The sequence below is a fragment of the Arachis hypogaea genome, chromosome 17 (genome assembly GCF_003086295.3).
Source record: "Arachis hypogaea cultivar Tifrunner chromosome 17, arahy.Tifrunner.gnm2.J5K5, whole genome shotgun sequence".
Lineage (NCBI taxonomy): Eukaryota > Viridiplantae > Streptophyta > Magnoliopsida > Fabales > Fabaceae > Arachis > Arachis hypogaea.
The window spans coordinates 13,448,303-13,471,273 of record NC_092052.1 but is presented as its reverse complement, the minus strand read 5'-3'; the positions used below and the strand labels follow the sequence as shown (position 1 = coordinate 13,471,273).

Here is a 22,971-nt window from a genome sequence, read left to right as displayed (position 1 = left end):
TGCTCCTCCATTTCCAGCACTACAAAGTCAGTGGGAAAGACAAATGGCCCAACCTTGACAATCATGTCCTCAATGATTCCTGATAGATATTTAATGGAGCCATCAGCAAGTTGAAGACATATCCGGGTTGGTTTGACTTCTTCAGTCAACCCAAGCTTTCTGATAGTGGATGCAGGTATTAGGTTGATACTTGCTCCAAGGTCACATAGAGCTGTCTTGGTACAAGAACCCTCTAATATGCATGGTATCATAAAGCTTCCTGGATCTTGAAGCTTTTCTGGTAAGCTTTTCAGAATGACTGCACTGCATTCTTCAGTGAGAAACACTCTTTCAGTTTCTCTCCAATCCTTCTTATGACTTAAGATTTCTTTCATGAACTTAGCATAAGAGGGTATTTGCTCAAGTGCCTCTGCAAACAGGATCTTTATTTCAAGAGTCCTGAGATAGTCTGCAATGCGGGCAAATTGTTTATCCTGTTCCGCTTGGCGGAGTTTCTGAGGATAAGGCATCTTGGCTTTATATTCTTCAACCTTAGTTGCTGCAGGTTTATTCCCTACAGAAGTGGTTGCAGAAGCCTTCTTAGAGGGGTTACTATCAGCACTTGCAGGTGTCTGATCCCTCATTGGCGTTTGAACGCCAGAACTGGGTAAGGAATGGGCGTTTAACGCCAGCTTCCCACCCTTTTTCTGGCGTTTGAACGCCAGAATTATTCCTCTCTGGGCTCTTGCTGTCCTCAGAGGGATTTTGTGCAGTGGTTTGGTCATCCTCTGTCAGTTGTTCCTTTCTTGGCTTTTTACTATTTTGAGCTGAATTATTCAATGTCTTCCCGCTCCTTAGTTGAACAGCTTGGCATTCTTCTGTTATCTGTTTAGATAGCTGCTGTCTTGTCTGATTTAATTGTGCTTCTATATTCTTGTTAGCATTTTTAGTGTCTTGGAGCATCTCTTTAAATTCTATTAATTGTTTTGTCATAAGGAGTAATTGCTGATTAAGTTCAACAATCTGTTCTTGAGGATTAGGATCAGTAGTTACTGCCATAGCCTTTTCTTTTATGGAGGACTCACTGTTTGAGTACAGATGTTGATTTCTAACAACTGTATCTATGAGTTCTTGAGCCTCTTCAATTGTTTTTCTCATGTGTATAAATCCACCAGCCGAGTGATCTAGAGATATTTGAGCTCTTTCTGTAAGCCCATAGTAGAAGATGTCTAGCTGTACCCACTCTGAAAACATTTCAGAGGGGCATTTCCTTAGCATCCCTCTGTACCTCTCCCAAGCATTATAAAGAGATTCATGATCCTCTTGTTTAAAGCCTTGGATGTCCAGTCTCAACTGTGTCATCTTTTTTGGAGGGTAAAATTGATTCAGGAATTTGTCTGATAACTGTCTCCATATTTTTATGCTTGCTGTGGGTTGGTTATTTAACCACCTCTTAGCTTGATCTTTTATAGCAAATGAAAATAGTAATAATCTGTAGACATCCTGATCCACTTCTTTATCACGTACTGTGTTAGCAATTTGTAAGAACTGTGCCAGAAACTCAGTAGGTTCTTCCTGTGAAAGACCAGAATACTGGCAATTTGGCTGCACCATGATAATGAGTTGAGGATTTAGCTCAAAACTGCTTGCTTTGATGGGAGGTATACAGATGCTACTCCCATATGCAGCTGTAATGGGGTTAGCATATGACCCCAGAGTCCTTCTGGACTATTCACCTCCACTTAGGTCCATGATGGAGAAAGGGAGATGATGTGGATTGCAAATAAAATATATTTTTGTTTTTATTTTATTTTATTTTATTTAATTAAAAGTAACCGAATAAAATAAAGTAAAATAAATGGAAAATAAAATAAAGTTTCGAAAACAAAAAGAAAACAAAATAAAAGCAAATTGAAAACTAAATTAATTAATTAATTAAAAAGATTTTGAAATTAGCAATAAAAAAGATATGATTGAAAATTATTTTGAAAAAGATATGATTGAGAAGATATGATTGCAATTTATAAAAAAAAGATATGATTGAAAAGATATGATTGAAGAAATTAAAAAGATTTGATTTTTTTTTTAAAAAGATTTGAAAAGATCAATTTTTGAAATTAGAATTTTGACTTGATTAAAAAGAAGAGATATGATTTTGAAAATCTTTGACTACTTTAATGTTAAATTTCGAAAATTATGAGTAAAATAAGGAAAAGATATTTTTTTATTTTTAAATTTTAATGAGGAAAGAGAAAAACAACAAAACGACACTAAACTTAGAAATTTTAGATCAAAACAAAGAGAACAAACAAGAAAACTTAGAATGTCAAGATGAACACCAAGAACACTTTTTTGAAAATTTTTTAAGTAAATAAAAGCATAAAAACACCAAACTTAAAATTTTTAGAAAATCAAACACAAATTTTCGAAAATTTAAAGGGAAAACACAAAGAAGACACCAAACTTAGAACTTTTAAAGATCAAGAAAAAACTAAGAACATGTAAATTCGAAAAATTAAAAGAAAGTAAAAGCATGCAATCGACACCAAACTTAAAATATGAAACTAACTCAAATAAAAGACTCTAAACTAACAAAAATAAAATATTCCTAATCTAAGCAACAAGATAAACCGTCAGTTGTCTAAACTCGAACAATTTTCCGGCAACGGCGCCAAAAACTTGGTGCACGAAATCACAATCACACTGTTGCAATTCTGCACAACTAACCAGCAAGTGCACTGGGTCGTCCAAGTAATACCTTACGTGAGTAAGGGTCGATCCCACGGAGATTGTCGGCTTGAAGCAAGCTATGGTTATCTTGTAACTCTTAGTCAGGATATCAATAATTCTCAGATTTAATTGTAAAAAGTAAAAGAACATGAAATAAATACTTGTTATGCAGTAATGAAGAATAGGTTGAGGTTTTGGAGATGCTTTGTCTTCTGAATCTCTGCTTTCCTACTGTCTTCTTCTTCATGCACGCAAGGCCCCTTCCATGGCAAGCTTTATGTTGGACATCACCGTTGTCAATGGCTACTTCCCGTCCTCTCAGTGAAAATATTCCAAATGCGCTGTCACCGCACGGCTAATCATCTGTCAGTTCTCGATCATGTCGGAATAGGATCCATTGATCCTTTTGCGTCTGTCACTACGCCCAACACTCGCGAGTTTGAAGCTCGTCACAGTCATCCCTTCCCAGATCCTACTCAGAATACCACAGACAAGGTTTAGACGTTCCGGATCTCAGGAATGGCCGCCAATAATTCTAGCCTATACCACGAAGGTTCCAATCTTAGATTAGAAACCCAAGAGATACACATTCACGCTTGATTGCATGTAGAACGGAGGTGGTTGTCAGGTACGCGTTCATAGGTGAGAATGATGATGATTGTCACAGATCATCACATTCATCAGGTTGAAGTGCGAATGAATATCTTAGAATAGAAGCAAGCGTGATAGAATGGAAAACAGTAGTAATTGCATTAATTCATGAAGAACAGCAGAGTTCCTCACCCCCAACAATGGGGTTTAGAGACTCATGTCATAGAATATACAATATGAAACATGTAAAGTGTCATGAGGTACAAGATGAATCACTAAAAGTAGTTTTTATAGTAAACTAGTGACCTAGGGTTACAGAAAATGAGTAAGCTAGGGTGTTTAGTGTAAAAATCCACTTCTGGGGCTCACTTGGTGTGTGCTTGGGCTGAGCATTGAAGCTTTCATGTGTAGAGACTTTTCTTGGAGTTAAACGCCAGCTTTTGTGCCAGTTTGGGCGTTTAACTCCAGCTTTTATGCCAGTTCTGGCGTTAAACGCCAGAATTCTTAAGCTGACTTGGAACACCGGTTTGGGCCATCAAATCTTAGGCAAAGTATGGACTATTATATATTTCTGGAAATCCCAGGATGTAGACTTTCCAACACAATTGAGAGCACGCCAATTGGGCTTCTGTAGCTCCAGAAAATTCACTTCGAGTGCAGGGAGATCAGAATCCAACAGCATCTGCAGTCCTTTTTCAGCCTCTGAATCAGATTTTTGCTCAGGTCCCTCAATTTCAGCCAGAAAATACCTGAAATCATAGAAAAATACACAAACTCATTGTAAAGTCCAGAAAAGTGAATTTTAAATAAAAACTAATAAAAATATAATAAAAACTAACTAAAATATACTAAAAACATACTAAAAACAGTGCCAAAAAGCGTATAAATTATCCGCTCATCAATTATCTAACTCATTGGCATTAGATGATGAGTTAGCAACATGATTTTGACACTCCGCCATAGCCATATCAAGATAACGATGTAAGATATCACTTGTTTCCTTTGTTTGGGATGCAAATTGAGCAACACTGTTCGAATGGGAGCATAAATCATCAAACCTCTCTGTTTTTGGATTCAACAAACTTGGATCATGGCTGCTCTTAATATCACTATGTCTTTGCTTCACAAGTTTGCTCCAGCAGTCCAAAATGTATCTTCTTGGAATTTCTCTCACGCGTTCATGCCCTAGGACAACCAAGCTATGACGGCATAATATGCCTCTTGATTCAAACATTTGACACATGCATGTAATATCCTTCGTTTCCGCATTGTAGTTAACTTCATAAACCCTCTCTTTAGAAGTAGATACATCCTCCAAAATAGAATAGACTTTAGATGTAGAAACTGCTTTCATAAGGTGCAAAATACAATTTGCTTTCTTTCTAAATTGTTTTTGTACTTCCTTAAACTTTGCATTAGTATAGGCACCTTGAAATTGCTTCTCTATTAAGGAATTAGTGGCACAAGGTATTATTGATTTATAGTCTTCAACATCAGCCTCCCTTTCTTGTTGCTCTTTCTATCCAAGGCAATTATCATATTGTTTGATAAATTGAATCAACAAGCTCTTGTTATTTATAAATTTGTCAAAATATGAATGCATGCTCTCACTTCGTTGTGTGGATCTCATACCAGCCCAAAAAAAGTTGTCAAAAAAAAATTGGAACCCAACAATGTCTTTCTTCATAGATATCTATGTATCATAGTAAACAAATATACATAAAAAAAATTTGTGAGCAAACTTAACAAAAGTGGATGCAAATGTTGTCATAAACATGTCAATAATGCAATGAAGCTTAAAAAATATTAGAATAAGAAGATTGTACTAGAGGCATATTCAAACACGTGTTAGAATTCTAGCAAATAGAATATGATTGCCACTTGATACTTTTTAAATACCAATATGCTAATTCCTATGTGCAAAATATAAAAATTCATGTTTAGAGAAGTACCTGATAGCCACTTGTTATCTTCTAGACCATATTCAATCAGAAAATCTTTCCATTGATTTTGAAAATCATCTTCTGAAATGGACTCCCAAACAATATTATTTAAATCACTTTGTAACTCTTCATATCTCTTGTGTCTTTTGAATTTTTCTGGAATCTTTTTCGTAATGTGCCAAATGCATAACCTATGACGTGTCTCTGGCATCATATTCTCAATTCCAGCTCGTATTCCGAGGCATTGGTCTGTTATAATGCCTTTAGGAGCCTTTCCATGCATACATGTAAGCCAAGCATTAAATAACCAAGTAAACGAGCCTGAATTTTCCTTAGTCAACAAACTACACCCAAGAAGCACTGAGTTACCATGGTGATTAACCCCCACAAAGGAACCAAATGGCATATCGTAACGATTGGTTTTATAAGTAGTATCAAACGAAGCTACATCACCAAAGTACTCATATGCTGCTCTACTTCGAGCATCAGCCCAAAATATAGTTTTGAGACGCTTGTTTTGATCAAGTTCAACATCAAAATAAAAATCAAAGTTCATATCCTTCATCCGTGTAAAATACTTCAACATCTTCCTAGCATCCATTTCTTCCGTAACATTGCGTACCTTTCTGCTGAGATAGTTCCTAACATCTTTTTCCATTAAGTTTATCTTAGAAAAACCCCCCGCTTCACCCACCAATACTTGATATGTTTTGCTTGGTCTCACACCTGCTTCATCATTCCTCTCAATGACTCGACACATGTGCATAGTCATCTCTCTATTATGTGTCAACAGTTTTGCCATCTCTGGATCACAAGGATGTGAATGATCCAAACACACCTTCAATATAATCCAAAGACCCTCCTTATTCAACCTAATAGAAATCCTTGCGGGGCAATTGTAGTTGGTTCTAGGGTTGGTCTTTTCTATTGGTGAAACTCTAGACTTGCGTTTCCCCTCCCTATTGCAAGTGATCATTTGATTCTTAGGAACCTTATCTTTACCAACTCTTCGGGTAAACCTTATCTTAGTAACAAAACCAACGCGCTTGGCATAATTCTGATAAAATTGATTTGCATCTTCAATGGTTCCAAAACACATGCCAACCTTGGGCACATCCTGTAAAAAAGTTAGCATACATCATATTTAAAGTTGTATTACAGTTAAAAGACAGGGACAGGCGAGTACTCTTTTTCCTACTCACGAGATTTTTTCCACAAGGGTTTTGCTCGGAGAGGTTTTAACGAGGCTTGCCTACCTACACCTTTGTAACCAAAGGTCCATAAATACATAGAGCATCTTATATTTTCACTCTATCCTCCTTTGAGCATATTTAATTTCTTTCCGAATTCAAAATGATTACTCTGCCGAACTATATCCGAAATCAAACAAATCAGATAAACCAATTGCTGATCTATAATTAAACAAATTGGATAAACAACTAGCCATCTATATCAAACAAAATTTCCGATCTATACTAGACACTCCCATCCTGTAAATTATATCTTTATCAGATATAACCATCAAACAACTAATGACTCAGGTCAATCAACATTATACAAATACATCTACTATCTGCATTACTTGCAACTTTTGCAAAACAGCAAAATCATTATTTATCCTTATCAAAATTCACAAACCTATGGATTATTAATCCCTCCTACAAAATCAACTTAGGTTCCAAACCTACAGATTCAAACAACATCTCTGTAGAGATGACTAACCAAGCAAACATCACAGTTGTACAATTCACACAACTGATCCAAAATAACTGCTAACAAATAATCCATACATGCTCAAACGCAATATTACCTAACTATAATCAAATATATTGCCTTTTCTTTTTCAAAAAAGCATAGGCAACAACAGTCAGCAGCTCACATAGGAGCAAATCAGTTTACCAACAACTACCATTACATATCTCAAACGAAAACATAGTACGATCAAAGCAAATGTACAAATACTACCAAACATTACTGTTCAACATTTTCATCCTCCTCTTCGGCATCTCCATCATTGTCCACCAAAAATCCATCTCGGGTGATCTTCCCCATATACATCTAGGAGAAATCGACCTCAGGAGCCAGGAACTTGGCCTGAAGAGAAGCACGTTCAAATCCTTTAACAAAAGAATCAAGGATATCTGCTCCCTTCTGTTTCTCCACCTCTTTCAACTTTGTAGTCGCCTCAATTACCCGAACACTCATATTGGAAAGGCCAGCTTCCTTCTTCTTCACATCCTCCACCTCCTTCGTATAATTCTCCTTGGTCAGCTTTAGCTCTTTCTCAACCTCAGACAGCCTAGTTTCCAATTCGGTAACCCTATTATTTTTTAACTCCAGCTCCTCCTTTAATTTTGGATCTTGTTTTTGCTCGGCCACTTTACGATGTTTCTTTTCCTGGCTACGCCCCAAACTGGCAAGTCGAAGACCAATCACCTTCAACAAAAAACAAAAACAAATAAAATCTATATCTATCTATAAAAAAATAAAATAAAAAACCCACAAACAAACAACAATACAATACCTGCATATATTGATCAATAGCAACGTCACCAACTTCTTCCACCAGAGTCACATCCGCCAATGTCTGGAAAACTTCGTCGGCAACAACCATATAGGGAAAATCCTTCCCCCACATATATGAGCCATCACTCTGATCGGCAACGTCATACAATTTCTTCTGGTTTTCAAAAAACCCTTGAATTTTCTCCATGGGGACCTCATCCCTAACATCCTCAGATCCCTCAGATAAATCCACCACATCATGTTTCCTTTTCTTCAAAATCACTTTTACTCTTCTCGGCTTGGGCTGATTCAACTCGCCAGCACCAACAATTTTCTCGACCTTTGACGTCGACCCCTCCTTATCCAAGTTTTTACTCTTTACCCGAGCTCTAAGGGTCGCCGCGGAAATCCTAGGATATTTTTCACCTGACAGTAACAAGATCAAACAGTTACCACTATATTTTAGTTTCATTCAAAACAACAATGTTTAAAAAATAACTCACCTAAGTAATCTATCACTGCCTGCATATTCTCGTCCCACTGTAGTAGATCAAAAACAGAAATCAACTCCTTCCTATCAACACCCTCAACTAAATACTCGATTATACGTTCATCCCTTCCACTTATAGTTTCAGGGCCGAGAATATTTTGAGGCTCCGAGCACCACCAAAGGGAAAACTTTTCCCCCAAATGCTCGTCCACATAAAAAGGAAAATATCCCTCTGCATTACTAACCTTCACATACATTTCCTTAAAATTTTTAAAGGACGAGTTATACAGTTTAAAGATAGCAAACCTCGATGAACTATTCAAATTCACCTAACCACCTTTCCAAACACCTTTAGCTTGAAACAGGGAGAAAAATAACTCCACTGAAGCTATCTCTTCCAAGAACTCCATCAGAATCTCAAAACCACGAAAAAATGCCCAGCCATTAGGGTGAAGTTGAGATGGTGCACAGTTTAACTGCTTAAGAACCTAACATTGAAAATCTGTAAAAGGGAGTTTTACCCTCAACTCCTCCAATACACAACTATACATGTAAAAATACTCAAAGTCCTCCCCCCTTTGAAATACTCGGTCACTGTCAGAACATGGAAGTAACTCTAACCGAACCCCAGAACCACCCCTCACAATCTTACTCTTATCTATCTCTTTCACAGCATCCTCATCCAGAAACAAAGACGGATGCTTCCTCACGTCCTCATTTACCCAATCATAAGACCAATCAATTTTTCCCTTTTTCTTCCTCTCAAACCCCATCAGAAAGCAAGCTAAGGAAGATGAAATACAGAAATTACAGACAGTGGTTGCACAAGCTACAAGGAAGACAAAAGCATTCCTCTTTTGCTCGTGATCCTTCAAATGCCTCTCATATCTACAAAACTTTGTGCCACCCCTTTGGATTCCAAAGTTTTTAATTAAAACTTTAAACCTGTTTTTGAAATCCACTAACCCATCACTTCAGTGACCTAAGAAGAAATAATGTGCATTGGGAACACGCACGTCATTAATGAGCATTAAATTTAGTTTCTCTCTCCTACTTATATTAATTAAATAACTGCTTAATGAAGCAACTTGAACTAGGGGCTCCAAGGCCAAGTCATTTGCCGAGTTATGCACCCATTTAATGGCCGATTTATGATTCATTAAAAGCTCAACCTGCTTCATTAAACATATTCTCAAGCCAAGCTTAGGGGCTATGATATGGCTGTTACAAATCTGATGTCATAACTCGAATTTATGCACCATAACTCGGCAATTCACGCATACGTTACACCCGAGAATAAAAACGACCGACCAGACATTACTACTTATTAAAACCTAATAACTGCTCTTCAATTCAGATGATCAACAATAATGTAACCGACCTATTATACTCCACCTATAAAGGTATGGCATCTTATCCTTAACGAATACACTGAATTTTCAGTACTAACTTAAGCATCGGAGTGTCTTTTGCAAGTACACTCCCCCTTTGTTCATACTCTCCGTGACGTGACATCTCCCTGGACAAAGAGCTCGGATCATCCTAGCTTATAGCTTGGCGTTGAAGGCTAAAGCTCGGCATCGATTCTCATAGCCGAAGTCACGTCCAGGTTATTCGCGCAAGAACAATTAGTGATAAATTTTTAAATAGAATTTAGATTAATAATAACTTAGTTCTTGTCCTGTTGAATTGAGAAATATTATATATATATATATATAAGTGCACCTTATCAATTATTTTTATTTGGATAAAGTATATTTTTTATATCTAACATTTGTAAAAAATTTTAAAAATATCTAAATTTTATTTTGTTTCAATTTTGTTTTAAAAATTTTCGATTTGCATCAAATATATCCTTGACAGTTAATTTTTCAAAAAATTTAGGACAAATTCAGCAATAATTTCGCAAAAATAACATTTAACATAAGCAAATCAAACATAGTTATCATATATTGTTGTTGGATTAGTTTTATACTTTCCAAAAATTTAGCTGTTAAGAGTCATCATGATGCAAATTAAAAATTTTTAGGATAAAACTAAAATAAAATAAAACTTAAAAATATTTTTAAAATTTTTAACAAACTTTAAAAATAAAAAATATACTTTATTCTTTTTTTTTTCATACTTCCCATTTTCGGTATTAAAAAGAGGAATTATACGTTTCATCTTTTTATTATGGTCATTTGAGCGATAACCAGAAACTTTCATTCTATTTTTTTTTCTAATAAGAAAATTAAAACTCACAACCTCTTAAATGAGTATAAAGAGACTATGTCATTTAAGTTATAACTCATTGACAAACTTTCATTCTAATTAATAATTCTTTTATTATTATTATTATTATTATTATTATTATTATTATTATTATTATTATTATTATTATACTAACTAAACAATATATATATTCTTGATTTCAATAAATAATTTTATTCGTTAACCGAATGAAGTGGGTTTTTCTTAAATTAAAGGCCGTCAAATAATAAGACAATGTGAGCGACACGCACGATCAAGCTGGCTGTGAATAAAAAGTTAAAAACAGTCAAACACTGAACAAGGTTGACGGTACGATAATGGAGATGGTGTTTAGTTTCTGCTTAGCTGTGTTTTTTCTTTTCTTTATTTTTTCTAATAAAAAAATAAAAAAGATATATTGAACATTACCCATTAGCCTAATTATAAGATTCTAATAATTATTAGTGAATATAATTAATTTCTTGATTATATAGAAGGGTGAGTTGTTATTTCTTTGCAACTTTATTTATTTATATATAATTTTTATGATAATTATTATTACATTAAAAAAAGAAAAAGTCTAGGAAGTCAGTAATTTTTGTATTTTCTGGCCAGTATTTAACCATCAAAACAAAAGTGAGTGATCTTCTACCATTAGATATAATCTTACACCATTAAAAATATTATTCATGGTTAATTAATGGTTACAAAATACCAAAATTACTGACCCTAACATTCCTCGTATAATTAAAGAAGCAGAGAAGTCATTCTTTATAGGAATAAGGGTCTGTTTGGAAAACTCTAGAAGTAGCTTTTTTTAACTTTTGACTTATGAAAAGTAGTAGCATTAATGTCGAGTGCAATTTTCAAAACCAAATTGCAACTTTTTAAGAAGCTATTTTGGAGCTTATAGAGAAGTTAAAAAAAATGACTTCTCTCATAATACTTCTACTTTTCATTACATTTCTTTAAAATAAGCACTTTTAGAGATAAAAATCCAAACACAAAATAACTTATTTATAAGTTACTTTTAACAGAGTCATTTATTATTTAAGTTATTTTATCAAAAGGAGCTTAATTAAGTTAGTTACCCAAACTGAGCCTAAATTTGATCTCACTTTTTATTATTTCAAGAAGAGTGCCGCAATGCAAGAATATCAAATAAATACTCTCACAAAGAATAATATGCAACTCATTTAGCTAAAAAAAATTATTTATGATAATAGATATATCACTTGAGTTTGGCAAAATATAAATTTTTGGAGTCCCTTTCTAATTTATTTAAAAATTATTTGTCAAAGTAATATTTCTTCTACTATATCTACTTCTATTATATTATTATTATTTACTATATAATTTATCCTATATAGCGAAGATTTTGAAAGAGATTTGTACACATTTTTTATTTTCTAAAATACCCTTATATATATAAGTCTTATATATATGCGTAAGAAATTGCTATTGATCGAGTGAAAATGTTTAGGCGACAAACAATTTCTAGTCAACAGAAATGTAGACAACAAACTCATTTTTCAGACTTTCTCCTCCACAAAAGAAAAGGAAAAAGAAAACATACTTGGTTAGTTGGTTTTCTTATTCTTCATAATAATAAATGAGACAATACGGCAATTGAACTTAAAGAGGAATTAGATTCTCTTTGGGTTATATCTGTAGAGTGAAGTAAGTTTAAGTAATTTATTCGAAGTGTGATATTTATTTTACTATTATTTTGGACTAGAAGTGTCATATTTAATTTTAATTTTAAAAAAGATGTACTTTTTTTTTTATTGTCTACGGTATTCTCCAACCCGACAGGTCAATGACTAAACCGTCGCGGATCTGAGTTTCATTTAAGGATCTGTCATTGGCCAATGGGTTGCTGCATGCACAAGGTGGGATTCAAACTCCCAACACTTACTTAAGCAGACGAGTGAGCTGACCACTCGACCAATCCAAGTTGGTTAGATGTACTTCTTTTATTGGTGTTAAAGACGTACTTTCCTTTGATGAAGAGTATTCTTTTTGTCACCTCAATTCCTAATGTGCAGTTAACTGGGCCTTGCATAAAACTTCAGCTGAAACATTTAAGATTTTGTCATAAATTGAGAATAGATAAGCCCATTGACAAGAAAAGCCCCCAAATAGTATAAATTATTTTTTTTTTTGGTCAGAAATAGTATAAATTATAAGGAGAATTTCTGCAGCAGAGGCCCTAAACCAAATGATTATTGATAATGACATTGCCCCTTAATCAAGCTGCACCAAATTTAAATCCTAGCTGAGACTGGGATGAGGTTTAGAAAACCTCAAAGTGTGGATAGTGTAATGACAAAAAAAAAAAGAAGAATTTTTTTGGTGAAAAAAAATATTGCAATTAAATTTTTGAAAACCAAATTTCTAATTCATATTAGATAATCTTAATTTTAAAAAAATATTTTAGTTTCTAAAGCTAAATACATTCTATACGAGGTATTATTCGAATTATAAAAGAGACTGACTTTATTGTTTTCGAACGAACAAAAATAACCTGATTTGTTCAAACGAAAAACAGAAATCAAATTTCGTCTAAATGACAGTACATAAAATGTCTCTAATAAATCCAAGTAAAATCCACTCGTAGAACATAATCTAAAGGTTCCTATAGTTTCGACTGCAACTATATTGTCGTCTGTCACATAGATGTATCTTTCAGCATCACTTGGCGGTCGGCTCCATAGGCAACCCTGCATAGTAACACTTACATGAGTAGTAGCAGCAGAATCTACCCACCAGGTGCATAACTTAAACTAGTCTTAGAACAAATCAAAATAAGAATTATACCCTTTTTTACACGCCAAGTGGCATATTTGGTATAATCTTTCTTCATATGTCCCATTTTCTTACAGAAGAAACATGTTGAAACTTGATCCTATTTCTTAGTCTTTTTCTGCTGAGAATGCACATCTGTAGTAGTATCACACTTTCTTTTATACTGAGAAGATGAAGTCATGTGAGCACTTTCAGTCTTATCTTGTTGTAACCTCTCTTCTTCTTGCACACAGTGAGATATAAGCTCATTTAAGGACCAAGTGTCCTTCAGAGTATTATAACTCACTTTGAATTGCCCAAAGTGTGCAGGAAGGGAGATCAAAATGAAATGCACGAGTAAGTCTTCAGACAACTCTAACTTTAGTGCTTTCAATTTTGAAGATGAGACATTTCCATAATGTACTCCTTTATATTCCCTTTACCTTTATACCTCATGGAAACAAGTTTGCTCAAAAGGCTACTTGTCTCCGCCTTTTCATTATTAGCAAAGAATTTTTCAACATCTTTCAGGAACTGTTTGGCATCTTTATCCTCAGTAATTGAGCCCCGAAATTCCTCAGGAATTGAGCGTTTCATGATCATAATGCTCATTCGATTGGATCTCTCTCACTTCTCTATTTTAACCTCATTGAGATTTTTTGGAGTGGAAGTGGGTTTCTCCTCTCAAAGAGCTATATCCAGATCCATACAACTAAGGACAATCTCCACAGTATCCTTCCAGATCACAAAGTTTGAACCATTCAGCATAAGAATACTGTTAATTTGTGCAAAAACATTGGTAGCTGAAGCCATAGTTTCTGGATTAGAACAAAAAGAACATGCAGTAAACATTAGTTAAATAATGGAAAAAAATCTATATTGAGATATCTAGAACAACATTAATTTTTAATTTTTGGATAGAAAATTAACTAAGTGATACTCTCATTGCAGTAATCAATATTGTCAAAATTCATGTCACACATTAACCCTTTCTTTGCACCGACTTAATGCGCACATGGAAACTTAAACTTCGCAACCTATTTATTACCGTATATATTTTCTATTAACTGGCTAAACAATAACCTTCCTTTGTGCCGATTATTGACCGCATAATTAATAGAAAATGAACAAAAGTGTACAATGCTTATTATTTGGCCAAACAATAAACTTCTTTTGGGTCGATTATTGTCCACATAAATAATAAGCATTACTTTATTCTTAATTAGTTACCCAAACATGTATTTACCATCAATATGTGTATATAATTCGGCCAAATATAAATTTTTCTTTGGGCTGACCAATATTCGCATGAATTATATATCACCATATTTCTTATGTTTTAAATAAATCAATTTTCACAAAAAATGCTACTTTTGCAACATAATGTTCAATCAATTTATTCCAAAACTAAATCGTTATAAAATAGGTGGGTATAATAATCCAAATTGTTACTAGTTTCTTTATGTAATAATTAAATAATAACATTATTTTCTATTACTCAAATATTATTAATGTGTACATATAACTTAGACAAATATAGATCTTTCTTTGGATAGATCAATATTCGTATAAGTGACATATACATAATAATCCTTATATCCCAAAAAGATAATCAATTAATTTTACACCAAATTAATGGTACACACAATTTAAAATTTTTAGACAATCAAAATTTAGCAATACTCCATTAATATTTTAAAATAAATAAATTTATTACTTATTAAAAAAAATAAAAATTCTGCCAAACTAAAAGACCGCCTCATAAAATATATACGTGCCTCAAGGTATAACCAAATAATGATATATATAAATGACGGACAGTACCTGAAAGATTTAAATGCTGACATTTTGGTACCTGATTATTGTTATTGACAAAAAGGTACTTAAATGTTTTAAAAATTTGCCAAGCGTGTGTTCGTGCTTGCTGGACCATAGCTCCGGTGACTACGATGCTTATGTGGACACCGATTTTTGCTGACAAGAGAAGGTTTATTTGAGTTGAAATTTGTAATTAATAATTTCATTAGCCTACCTGAAAATTAACCTCATTCAATTTAATTTTTGTCCTAATTTAATTTTGCCCTAAAATCCAATTAGCAACTGCTGTTATTAGTTACTGAGTTACTGTGACTTAGTGTGTCACTACTAGTAAAACTGAAAGGTCACGTTGAGAGGAAGAGACGTTGCTCTGGAAGTTTGGCGCGAAGAAGAACCTGACGAGACGAGAGACATTGTCGAATCAAGTGTAAGGGTGTTCAAGTCGCATCATCGCCTCTCCATTCTTCGCTAGGAGCAACCCTACAAAGAGGTAGGTTCTGCTTCATGTTCTTTGTTTTAGTAGTGGCCGTTATTGTGGTTTATTTTCTGTGCTTGTGACAGCTTGTTTATTCATGTTCTTAATGGTTATATCTCTAACATTCCCCCTCAAACAAGAGTCTCTTTTAGGTCTGTTTGATTTTTTCAAAGGCTTTTTTTTTTCTTTGTTTGTCTTATGCTATTTTTTCACTTTTGAAGTTTATCAAAGATCGAACTCTTGATCTTTCAAACTCTTTCAGACACAGAGCTCTGATACCATGACAGTATCAGATACAGGTGCAGAGAGAAGAGAGTTGGAAGATAAAACTGAGATAGTAGAAAAAGAACTAAGAGCATTGTTACTGTGTATGCATTTCTAACTGAACATTACAAAGATTAACACTATCTTAATACACCAACTTATTTATAGAGTTTTCTAATACTACAAATCACACTTATCACACTTCAATAACAGAAGTCATACATATTACACTTGCATAACAGAACTTAACTTCCTATAACTAACTCTACTGATTCATCTTCTTCTAGAGACTTTTCTGCTGACTCAGCTCCTTCTAACTCACTTTTTAAGCTACATTTTTATGCAACTCACCTCTTATACTTACTCTACCATTACTGAGAACTTACAATGAATATAAGTTTTTTTTATTATAGAAGAGTGAGTTTTTATTTCTTTACAATTCTTTTTTATTGACTTTTATATAATCTAAATAATTGTTATTACACTAAAAAAATAAAGAAAATTCATCCTTTTTTTAAGAATAAAATTGATTTAATTTTAGATTATTCCAAGAAAAGTTTCACAAGCTAGAATATCGAATAACTATTCTCACAAATAATAATATAGCTAGCAACTCGTTTAACTAAAAAAAATGATGATAATATATTACTCCAAACACTTGAGTTTGGCAAAATGAAAGTTTTTGGGGCCTTTTTCTAATTTATTTAAAAATTCTTTGTCAAAGAAATGTTTCGTCTAAAATATATTTTACTATATATTTTTTACTATATATGGCCGGTCGGATATTGACCTAAAAGAAGGCTGGATATTTGTTTTCCATTCATTAATACACAATAAACATATTACGTATATATATAAAAAAATTAGTTATTAAATTATAAATACAAATATTAAAATAAAAAATATATTAAAAATATATAAAATAATATATATAATTATTTATAAATTTTTTTAATAAATATAGTTAATAAAATTTTTATTTATATATAAATATATAATAATTAATTTAGTAATTAATTTTTTATGAATAGTGATATTTATATGGTGCATTTGGCGTGCATTCAAATGCAACGACCATGGATGACTGCATCCACAAGAGATTTGGATGGTCGGGTATTGACCAACACCTAGCTAATTAAATGTGTTTTATGTATTTGTTTTTAACCGTTACAATACTACCTACTACTATTGTTTAAAAAATATTTAAAGGAAATGTTTTATTGGAATAAAAGAGATTTCAATATATATATAATAATTATTTAACATAACTACTCTCATAATTTTTACATAAAAATGATAATTACGAACTATTAATTAAATAATTTGATATATTTAACTAAATTACTTAACATAATATATATTTAATTATTTACATATGAACTATTATTTTTATATAAATTTATTTTTATGTAAACAACTACTTTAACATAATTATTATTTATAAAAACAAAAATTTTGTTTTTTATGATATTCACTAATTTGATAAATGAAGAATTAATTTATTATAAATTAAATTTTTATTTATTATTATTTATCAATTAATTATTACATATATAAAAAATAATTTAAATTCTTAACTTGTTTAAAGAAAACAAATAAAATGACTACTGGATAACTCAAATTAGTTATACACTTATTACAATTGTAATGCCTTGCGTACAAGAACTTGAGATGGTGTGAAGTATATGCACTTAGTTTGCATTTAAATATCGGTTATTGTATTTGTGTTATTTCAGCCATTGTTATTGATTTTTAAAGAGAGAACTTTTTTTCGTGGAGTAAAAATTTCTTATTTATAGAATAATCTCTTGGTCATTAAACTGAAAAAATTAAGGGGTAGTTTAAATAAATAATTTAATTAAGTTTTTTTTTTAAAATAACTTAAAATATAAAGATTTATATTAAAAGTGTTAGGAATTCAGATTTTGGTTTTAGTGGTTCAATGATTCTCGAACTCAATTTGTTCCTTTCTAATCCAAGAACTCGAAACTTGTCTTTGCATCGGAGTAGTATCTTTGCAGGTCACCCTCCACCATTCACTTAATCGGATGGAGACCATGAAGCTCACAATCTTGCCGGAATGTGGATTCCATCGTTTAAGGTAATTTGCGAACAAAAAATAACTTATAAATAAATTATTTTGTGTTTGATTTTTTACTTATAAAATTGCTTATTTTAAAAAGAAAATGATAAAAAGTTTTTTATTAAAAAAAATATTTTTTTTTTACTTTTCCATAAACACTTTAAACGATTTTTAGAAAATCACAAGCTAGTTTTAAAAATTATATCAAATATTAATATTGTAATTTTTCATAAGTTAAAAAAAAAAATTACTTATATACCTATCCAAACTGAATTTACGTAAGAAAGAAAAAAAAATAAAAATAGGACAATAAAAATAGAAATAAATTTGTACCTAACTTAAGCATTGGAATTTTTGTAGATATAACCTCCACCATAGAAATGACGAACTCGAGACATTGAAAATTTGAAGTAGGAGAATAATGACAATTTCATATCTCTAACCCAATTTTTCTACAAATTTTTTTCATGTAAATAGCACCGTCTCTCGAAATGCGTCACCTCACTTGTCACAATTTTTTTATTTTGAGTTCTATTCCAAAGTTTGAAAATTATAATTTTCAAACATCTAAATTACTTAGTTTGAATATAAAATTAATTTTTATTTTTTATCTTTTATTAAAAATTTAAAAAATTCATAAAAAACAAACAAGATCAATTTCTCAAAATAATTTTAATTATATTAAAAAATTATATTATATTATTATATCTCATTACAAATGAGTTTACACAACACATATTTATAAGATGAATAATATACTTAAATATAAAAAATATAAAAAAAAAGTATGGTTGAATCAACCTTAAAAAATTGCAATACTTTTTTTTTTTGGTCTTTGCTGCTATTGTGTATTTATTTTACTCTCCGTTCCGCAGATAAAAACTTATTGCCATTGCCGAGGTTGTGAACTCATACAGGATTCAAGTATTTAGAAACTCGAGAACTACAATGATCGGTGCTCTGAACAAAAAAAAAAAAAAAAAAAAAAACTCATGTACCTAATATAAATAAAGTAAAAAAGAACATTGATTATTTAAATAAAAACAAATCAGAAAATAATTATGATTTCATCATCATTAAAAAAGACCTTGATAATTCATGGAATTTTTTTTTGAAAAAAGAGAATTAAACAAAATTTAACACTTGATATTTCTAAAAGTGTGATGGCTTGTCTACGTTAATAATATGTTGACTGAAACTAATTGAACGACTCTTATTATTATTTATTTAAGAGTAATTACCAAATCAGTTCCTCAAGATTTTAGAATTGGACATTTTAGTCCCTAAAAAAAATTAATATAAAGATCAATTTCCAACGTTTTACTCCGGCAGACAAATTAGTCCCCAGTTCATTTCCCGGCAAAGTAATTACTCAAATCAGTCCCCAAAGATTCTAAAAACGGATATTTTAGCCCCAAAAAAAATTAATGTACAAATCAATCCCCAATATTTCTCTCTGTTAGACATAATAGTCCTCCGTCCAAAAATAAAATAAAATAAAATAATTATTATTATTAATTACAAAATAATATTGTACTATATTTTTTGTATTTTTGGACAAAAATAATGATAAATTTATTCATTAAATTCTTATATATATATATATATATATATATATATATATATATATATATTCACTCAATAATAATAATAATAATAAAATTATTAGAAATTATTTTATAAGAAATTCAAACTTAAAACCATTTGATATTTTTGTATTTAATATAATCAAAAGATGTCCTATGTAAAAAAAATATATATATGTTTGTATTAAAAAATATGTATTAAAAAATATTTTAATTTGGATTTATATTAAATACATATTTTTTTTAATGCAAACATATTTTTAAAAATAGTACATCTTTTGATTATATTAAATACAAAAATATCAAATGGTTTTAACTTTGAATTTCTTGTAAAATAATCTCTAATAATTTTATTGATTATTATTATTATTATTATTATTATTATTATTATTATTATTATTATTATTATTATTTACATAATAATATTATACCATAATTTTTTATATTTTCTAGATAAAAATAAGGGTAAAAAACCTAAACAAGCCAAAGGGAGATCAATTTTACACAGATAAGCCAAAACAAAATCTGATTCATCAATCAACCAAAGGACATTTCTATATAGTTCGAACCAAATAGGTTCGAACTCACTTTCCAAGTAATTCGAACCAAATATGTTCGAATTACACGTATAGAACAAAGCAACATAATTCGAACCAAATTGGTTCGAACCCTAACTTGATAATTCGAACCTAATAGGTTCGATTTACACTGAAGAAATATTTACAAAGTAATTCGAACCAGCTTGGTTCGAATTACTCAGAATTCGTTCCAGCAAGCAATTTAAGTTACGAACATAGTTTCCGCATCATGTCTTAATAAAACTCGTAAAGTTATTTTTGCCGGTGTGCATTAGACATACATTTCGTTTAAAACTGCGGTGACAGAACATATTCATTAACTAAAATCCCATTCAAAGTACATCACACTAACGTTAATAAATTCTATCAGTCACCAACTACAAGCAAGAAAACCGATAATAGTGGAATCTAAACGCGAAATTGAAATAACAAAAGTACCAAAGCCACCAATACACCTAATCATGTTCCCGTGTGTGCTCTGCTCCTCCGAGCTGTGGGCAACTCCGACGTGTGTGGCCGGGCTGCCGACAAAGCCCACATCTCTTTGGCCGGTTCGGATCTGCCTCGTCTATATTGGTCCGTATCCGAGTGGACCTGGGACGACCCTCTCTCGCACGCCTCTTATTGGGGTCAGGGATGACAGTCGGCCCGTCATATGGTGGCCAGAAACCCTCCGGAATGGGAGGTGTGAAACTCATCTGATACACACTGAAGACCGAACTAAGACGATACACCTGGTGGACGTAAGGCTCCCATGGAAGCCGTGAGTAGGCACAGCATGCCAGTGCGTGGGGACACGGGAAATGAAGTGCCTGGAAGTATCCGCAGTCACATGTGTGAGATGCAAGCGAGACTCTGTAGGTACCCAGTGAGAAAGAACCAGTCGGAATTGTCTCTGCGACGGTGAACTCGGAGTTATCCCTGTCGTACACAGTTACCGTGAAGCACCTAGCCGTCTTCAAGTTGGCCTCTATACACTTCACCAAGTGCTGACTAAATTGTTGTCCGGTACCCATCTGCGCCTCAGCCTCCTTCCCTTTGCGAACAAATAATTCGGCCAACCTTCCGTATGTTGCCTTGACTAGCGAGCACACAGGAAGGTTTCTGACACCCTTGAGGATCGAGTTCACACACTCAGATATATTCGTCGTCATGTGTCCGAATCTACGCCCCTCATCACAATGTTGTGTCTACAAGGAATACTCAATCCGATTAGCCCAGCCACACATCGTCGGGTCTTCGGTCCTAAGAATATCAAACCAGTACTGGAACTCTACCTCGGTCTTAGCGTACGCCGCATTCACAAGTAGCCTCCTTGTGTCTTTGCCCTTGAAGGTGAGGGCGAAATTTGCCGCAACATGTCGAATGCATAATGCCCGGTATGCAGACGGAGGTAACCAGCCTCCATCAGGAGCCTCAAGGGCGGCCTTGATGCCGTTATGCCTGTCCGAGATAACCAGCATATCCGGCTGCGGTGTCACATGCTCACGCAGGTGGGAGAGAAAGAAGGACCACGACTCAGCATTCTCACCCTCGACTAATGCGAATGCAACAGGGAGTATGTTGGAGTTCCCGTCCTGTGCAATCGCGACAAGCAACGTTCCCCCATACTTGCCATACAGATGGGTGCCGTCAATACTAACTAGGGACTTGCAATGACGGAATGCCTCGATACATGGTGGAAAGGTCCAGAATAGTCTGTGAAAATAAGCTCGAGACGCGTCCAACTGTCCACCGACACGAACAGGGCTCGTCCTTAGCACTGCAACAGTACCAGGCATCGTTAACTGCACTCCTAACACCCACCTTGGGAGCTCGTTGTACGAATCATCCCAGTCACCATAGATGAGGGCAACCGCCTTCTGCTTCGCCAACCAGACCCTCCTGTAAGTCGACCTAAACCCAAAGTGTGCGGCGGTGGCATTTATGAGCACTTTGATACTGACAAATGCATCAGCCCTCACCATTGGCATAATGAATGCCGATATGACATGGTAATTCAAACTCCTGTGGTCGTTGAAAATGGAGGTGGCGAGACAAGTATGCGGTCCGTTGTAACGTTTGACCTCCCAAATCCCCTTGCGCTGTCGGAGACTGAGCCGAATCAACCATGTGCACCATTGCCGAACTCAGAATACTTGCCCACATACCAGCGATTGTCAGACTCCACGACCTTGTACTGTACCCCTCGCCGGATGCTGTAAGTCTTGACACTTAACAGGGCCTCTTCTTTATCCGAAAATCGCTGACCAACCTGAAACTCTGTCAGACCTGCAGACCCTTCAGCATCTCTAGCGCCAAATCCAGCCGGCTACCCAGCAACCCCCTCCTGCCTCATGGCATCCAAGTCCAAAGAGGAAAAATATGGAGGGTACTGCTGCGTGCCAGAGCTAGAACCACCGTCCGGCCCAGCAGGCTCACTTGCTCCAACATCATCGCCACTGTCATCAACAATCATATCCAGCTCGACATCATCGTCCTCTGGATCATCCAAGAATCCATCTCCAACCCCAGCCGGTGCAGCACACTGTAAAGATGTCGGCAGATACCCACCTTTACCGACCTCGTCGCCTACACTGCCGATGAGATCAACAACGAACGAAGGGGAGGCGACAGGTTGGACGGGTGGCTCGTACGCAGGGACGGAGGAAGATGCAACGGCAGGTCTGGAGCTAGAACCGGCTACCGTGGCTAAAGTGGTGGTATTCCGGTTCGAACCCCCGAGCTGGACACCGCGTCAACCAACTTTGCCAACAGTTCTGGTGTCCTAACCTCTGGAAACTGACGGCAATAAGGAAACATGACCTGCAAGTCCTCATCACTCCCGATCGTGAAACAATCGTACTTTACGGTGTTCTGGAGCACCGTGATTGGAAATCGATAAAAAAAACTTCTTAACCCGTTTCACAC

General features: G+C 33.8%; 2 protein-coding genes across 2 annotated transcripts; both read right to left on the bottom strand.

Moving 5' to 3' along the window:
• Window positions 1-4,198: 4,198 nt before the first annotated feature.
• LOC112762851 (protein FAR-RED IMPAIRED RESPONSE 1-like) lies at window positions 4,199-7,295 on the bottom strand. The gene is made up of 4 exons (XM_025808677.1): window positions 7,219-7,295; window positions 6,932-6,998; window positions 5,253-6,360; window positions 4,199-4,743 (listed from the first exon to the last, which is right to left on the bottom strand). Exons 1-4 carry the CDS (start codon window positions 7,293-7,295, stop codon window positions 4,199-4,201), a joined length of 1,797 nt encoding a protein of 598 aa, XP_025664462.1.
• A 13,221-nt stretch (window positions 7,296-20,516) lies between these two features.
• Window positions 20,517-21,215, bottom strand: LOC114925620 (uncharacterized). The gene has a single exon (XM_029294239.1). It carries the CDS (start codon window positions 21,213-21,215, stop codon window positions 20,517-20,519), a length of 699 nt encoding a protein of 232 aa, XP_029150072.1.
• Window positions 21,216-22,971: the final 1,756 nt, after the last annotated feature.

Coding starts and splice junctions, on each gene's coding strand:
- LOC112762851 (XM_025808677.1), bottom strand. CDS start 7,295: ATGGGGAAGATCACCCGAGATGGATTTTTGGTGGACAATGATGGAGAT. Junction 6,999..7,218: donor GAGGATGAAAATGTTGAACA/GTAATGTTTGGT, acceptor ATTTTGGATCAG/TTGTGTGAATTGTACAACTG. Junction 6,361..6,931: donor CAGAGATGTTGTTTGAATCT/GTAGGTTTGGAA, acceptor ACTTTTTTACAG/GATGTGCCCAAGGTTGGCAT.
- LOC114925620 (XM_029294239.1), bottom strand. CDS start 21,215: ATGACGACGAATATATCTGAGTGTGTGAACTCGATCCTCAAGGGTGTC.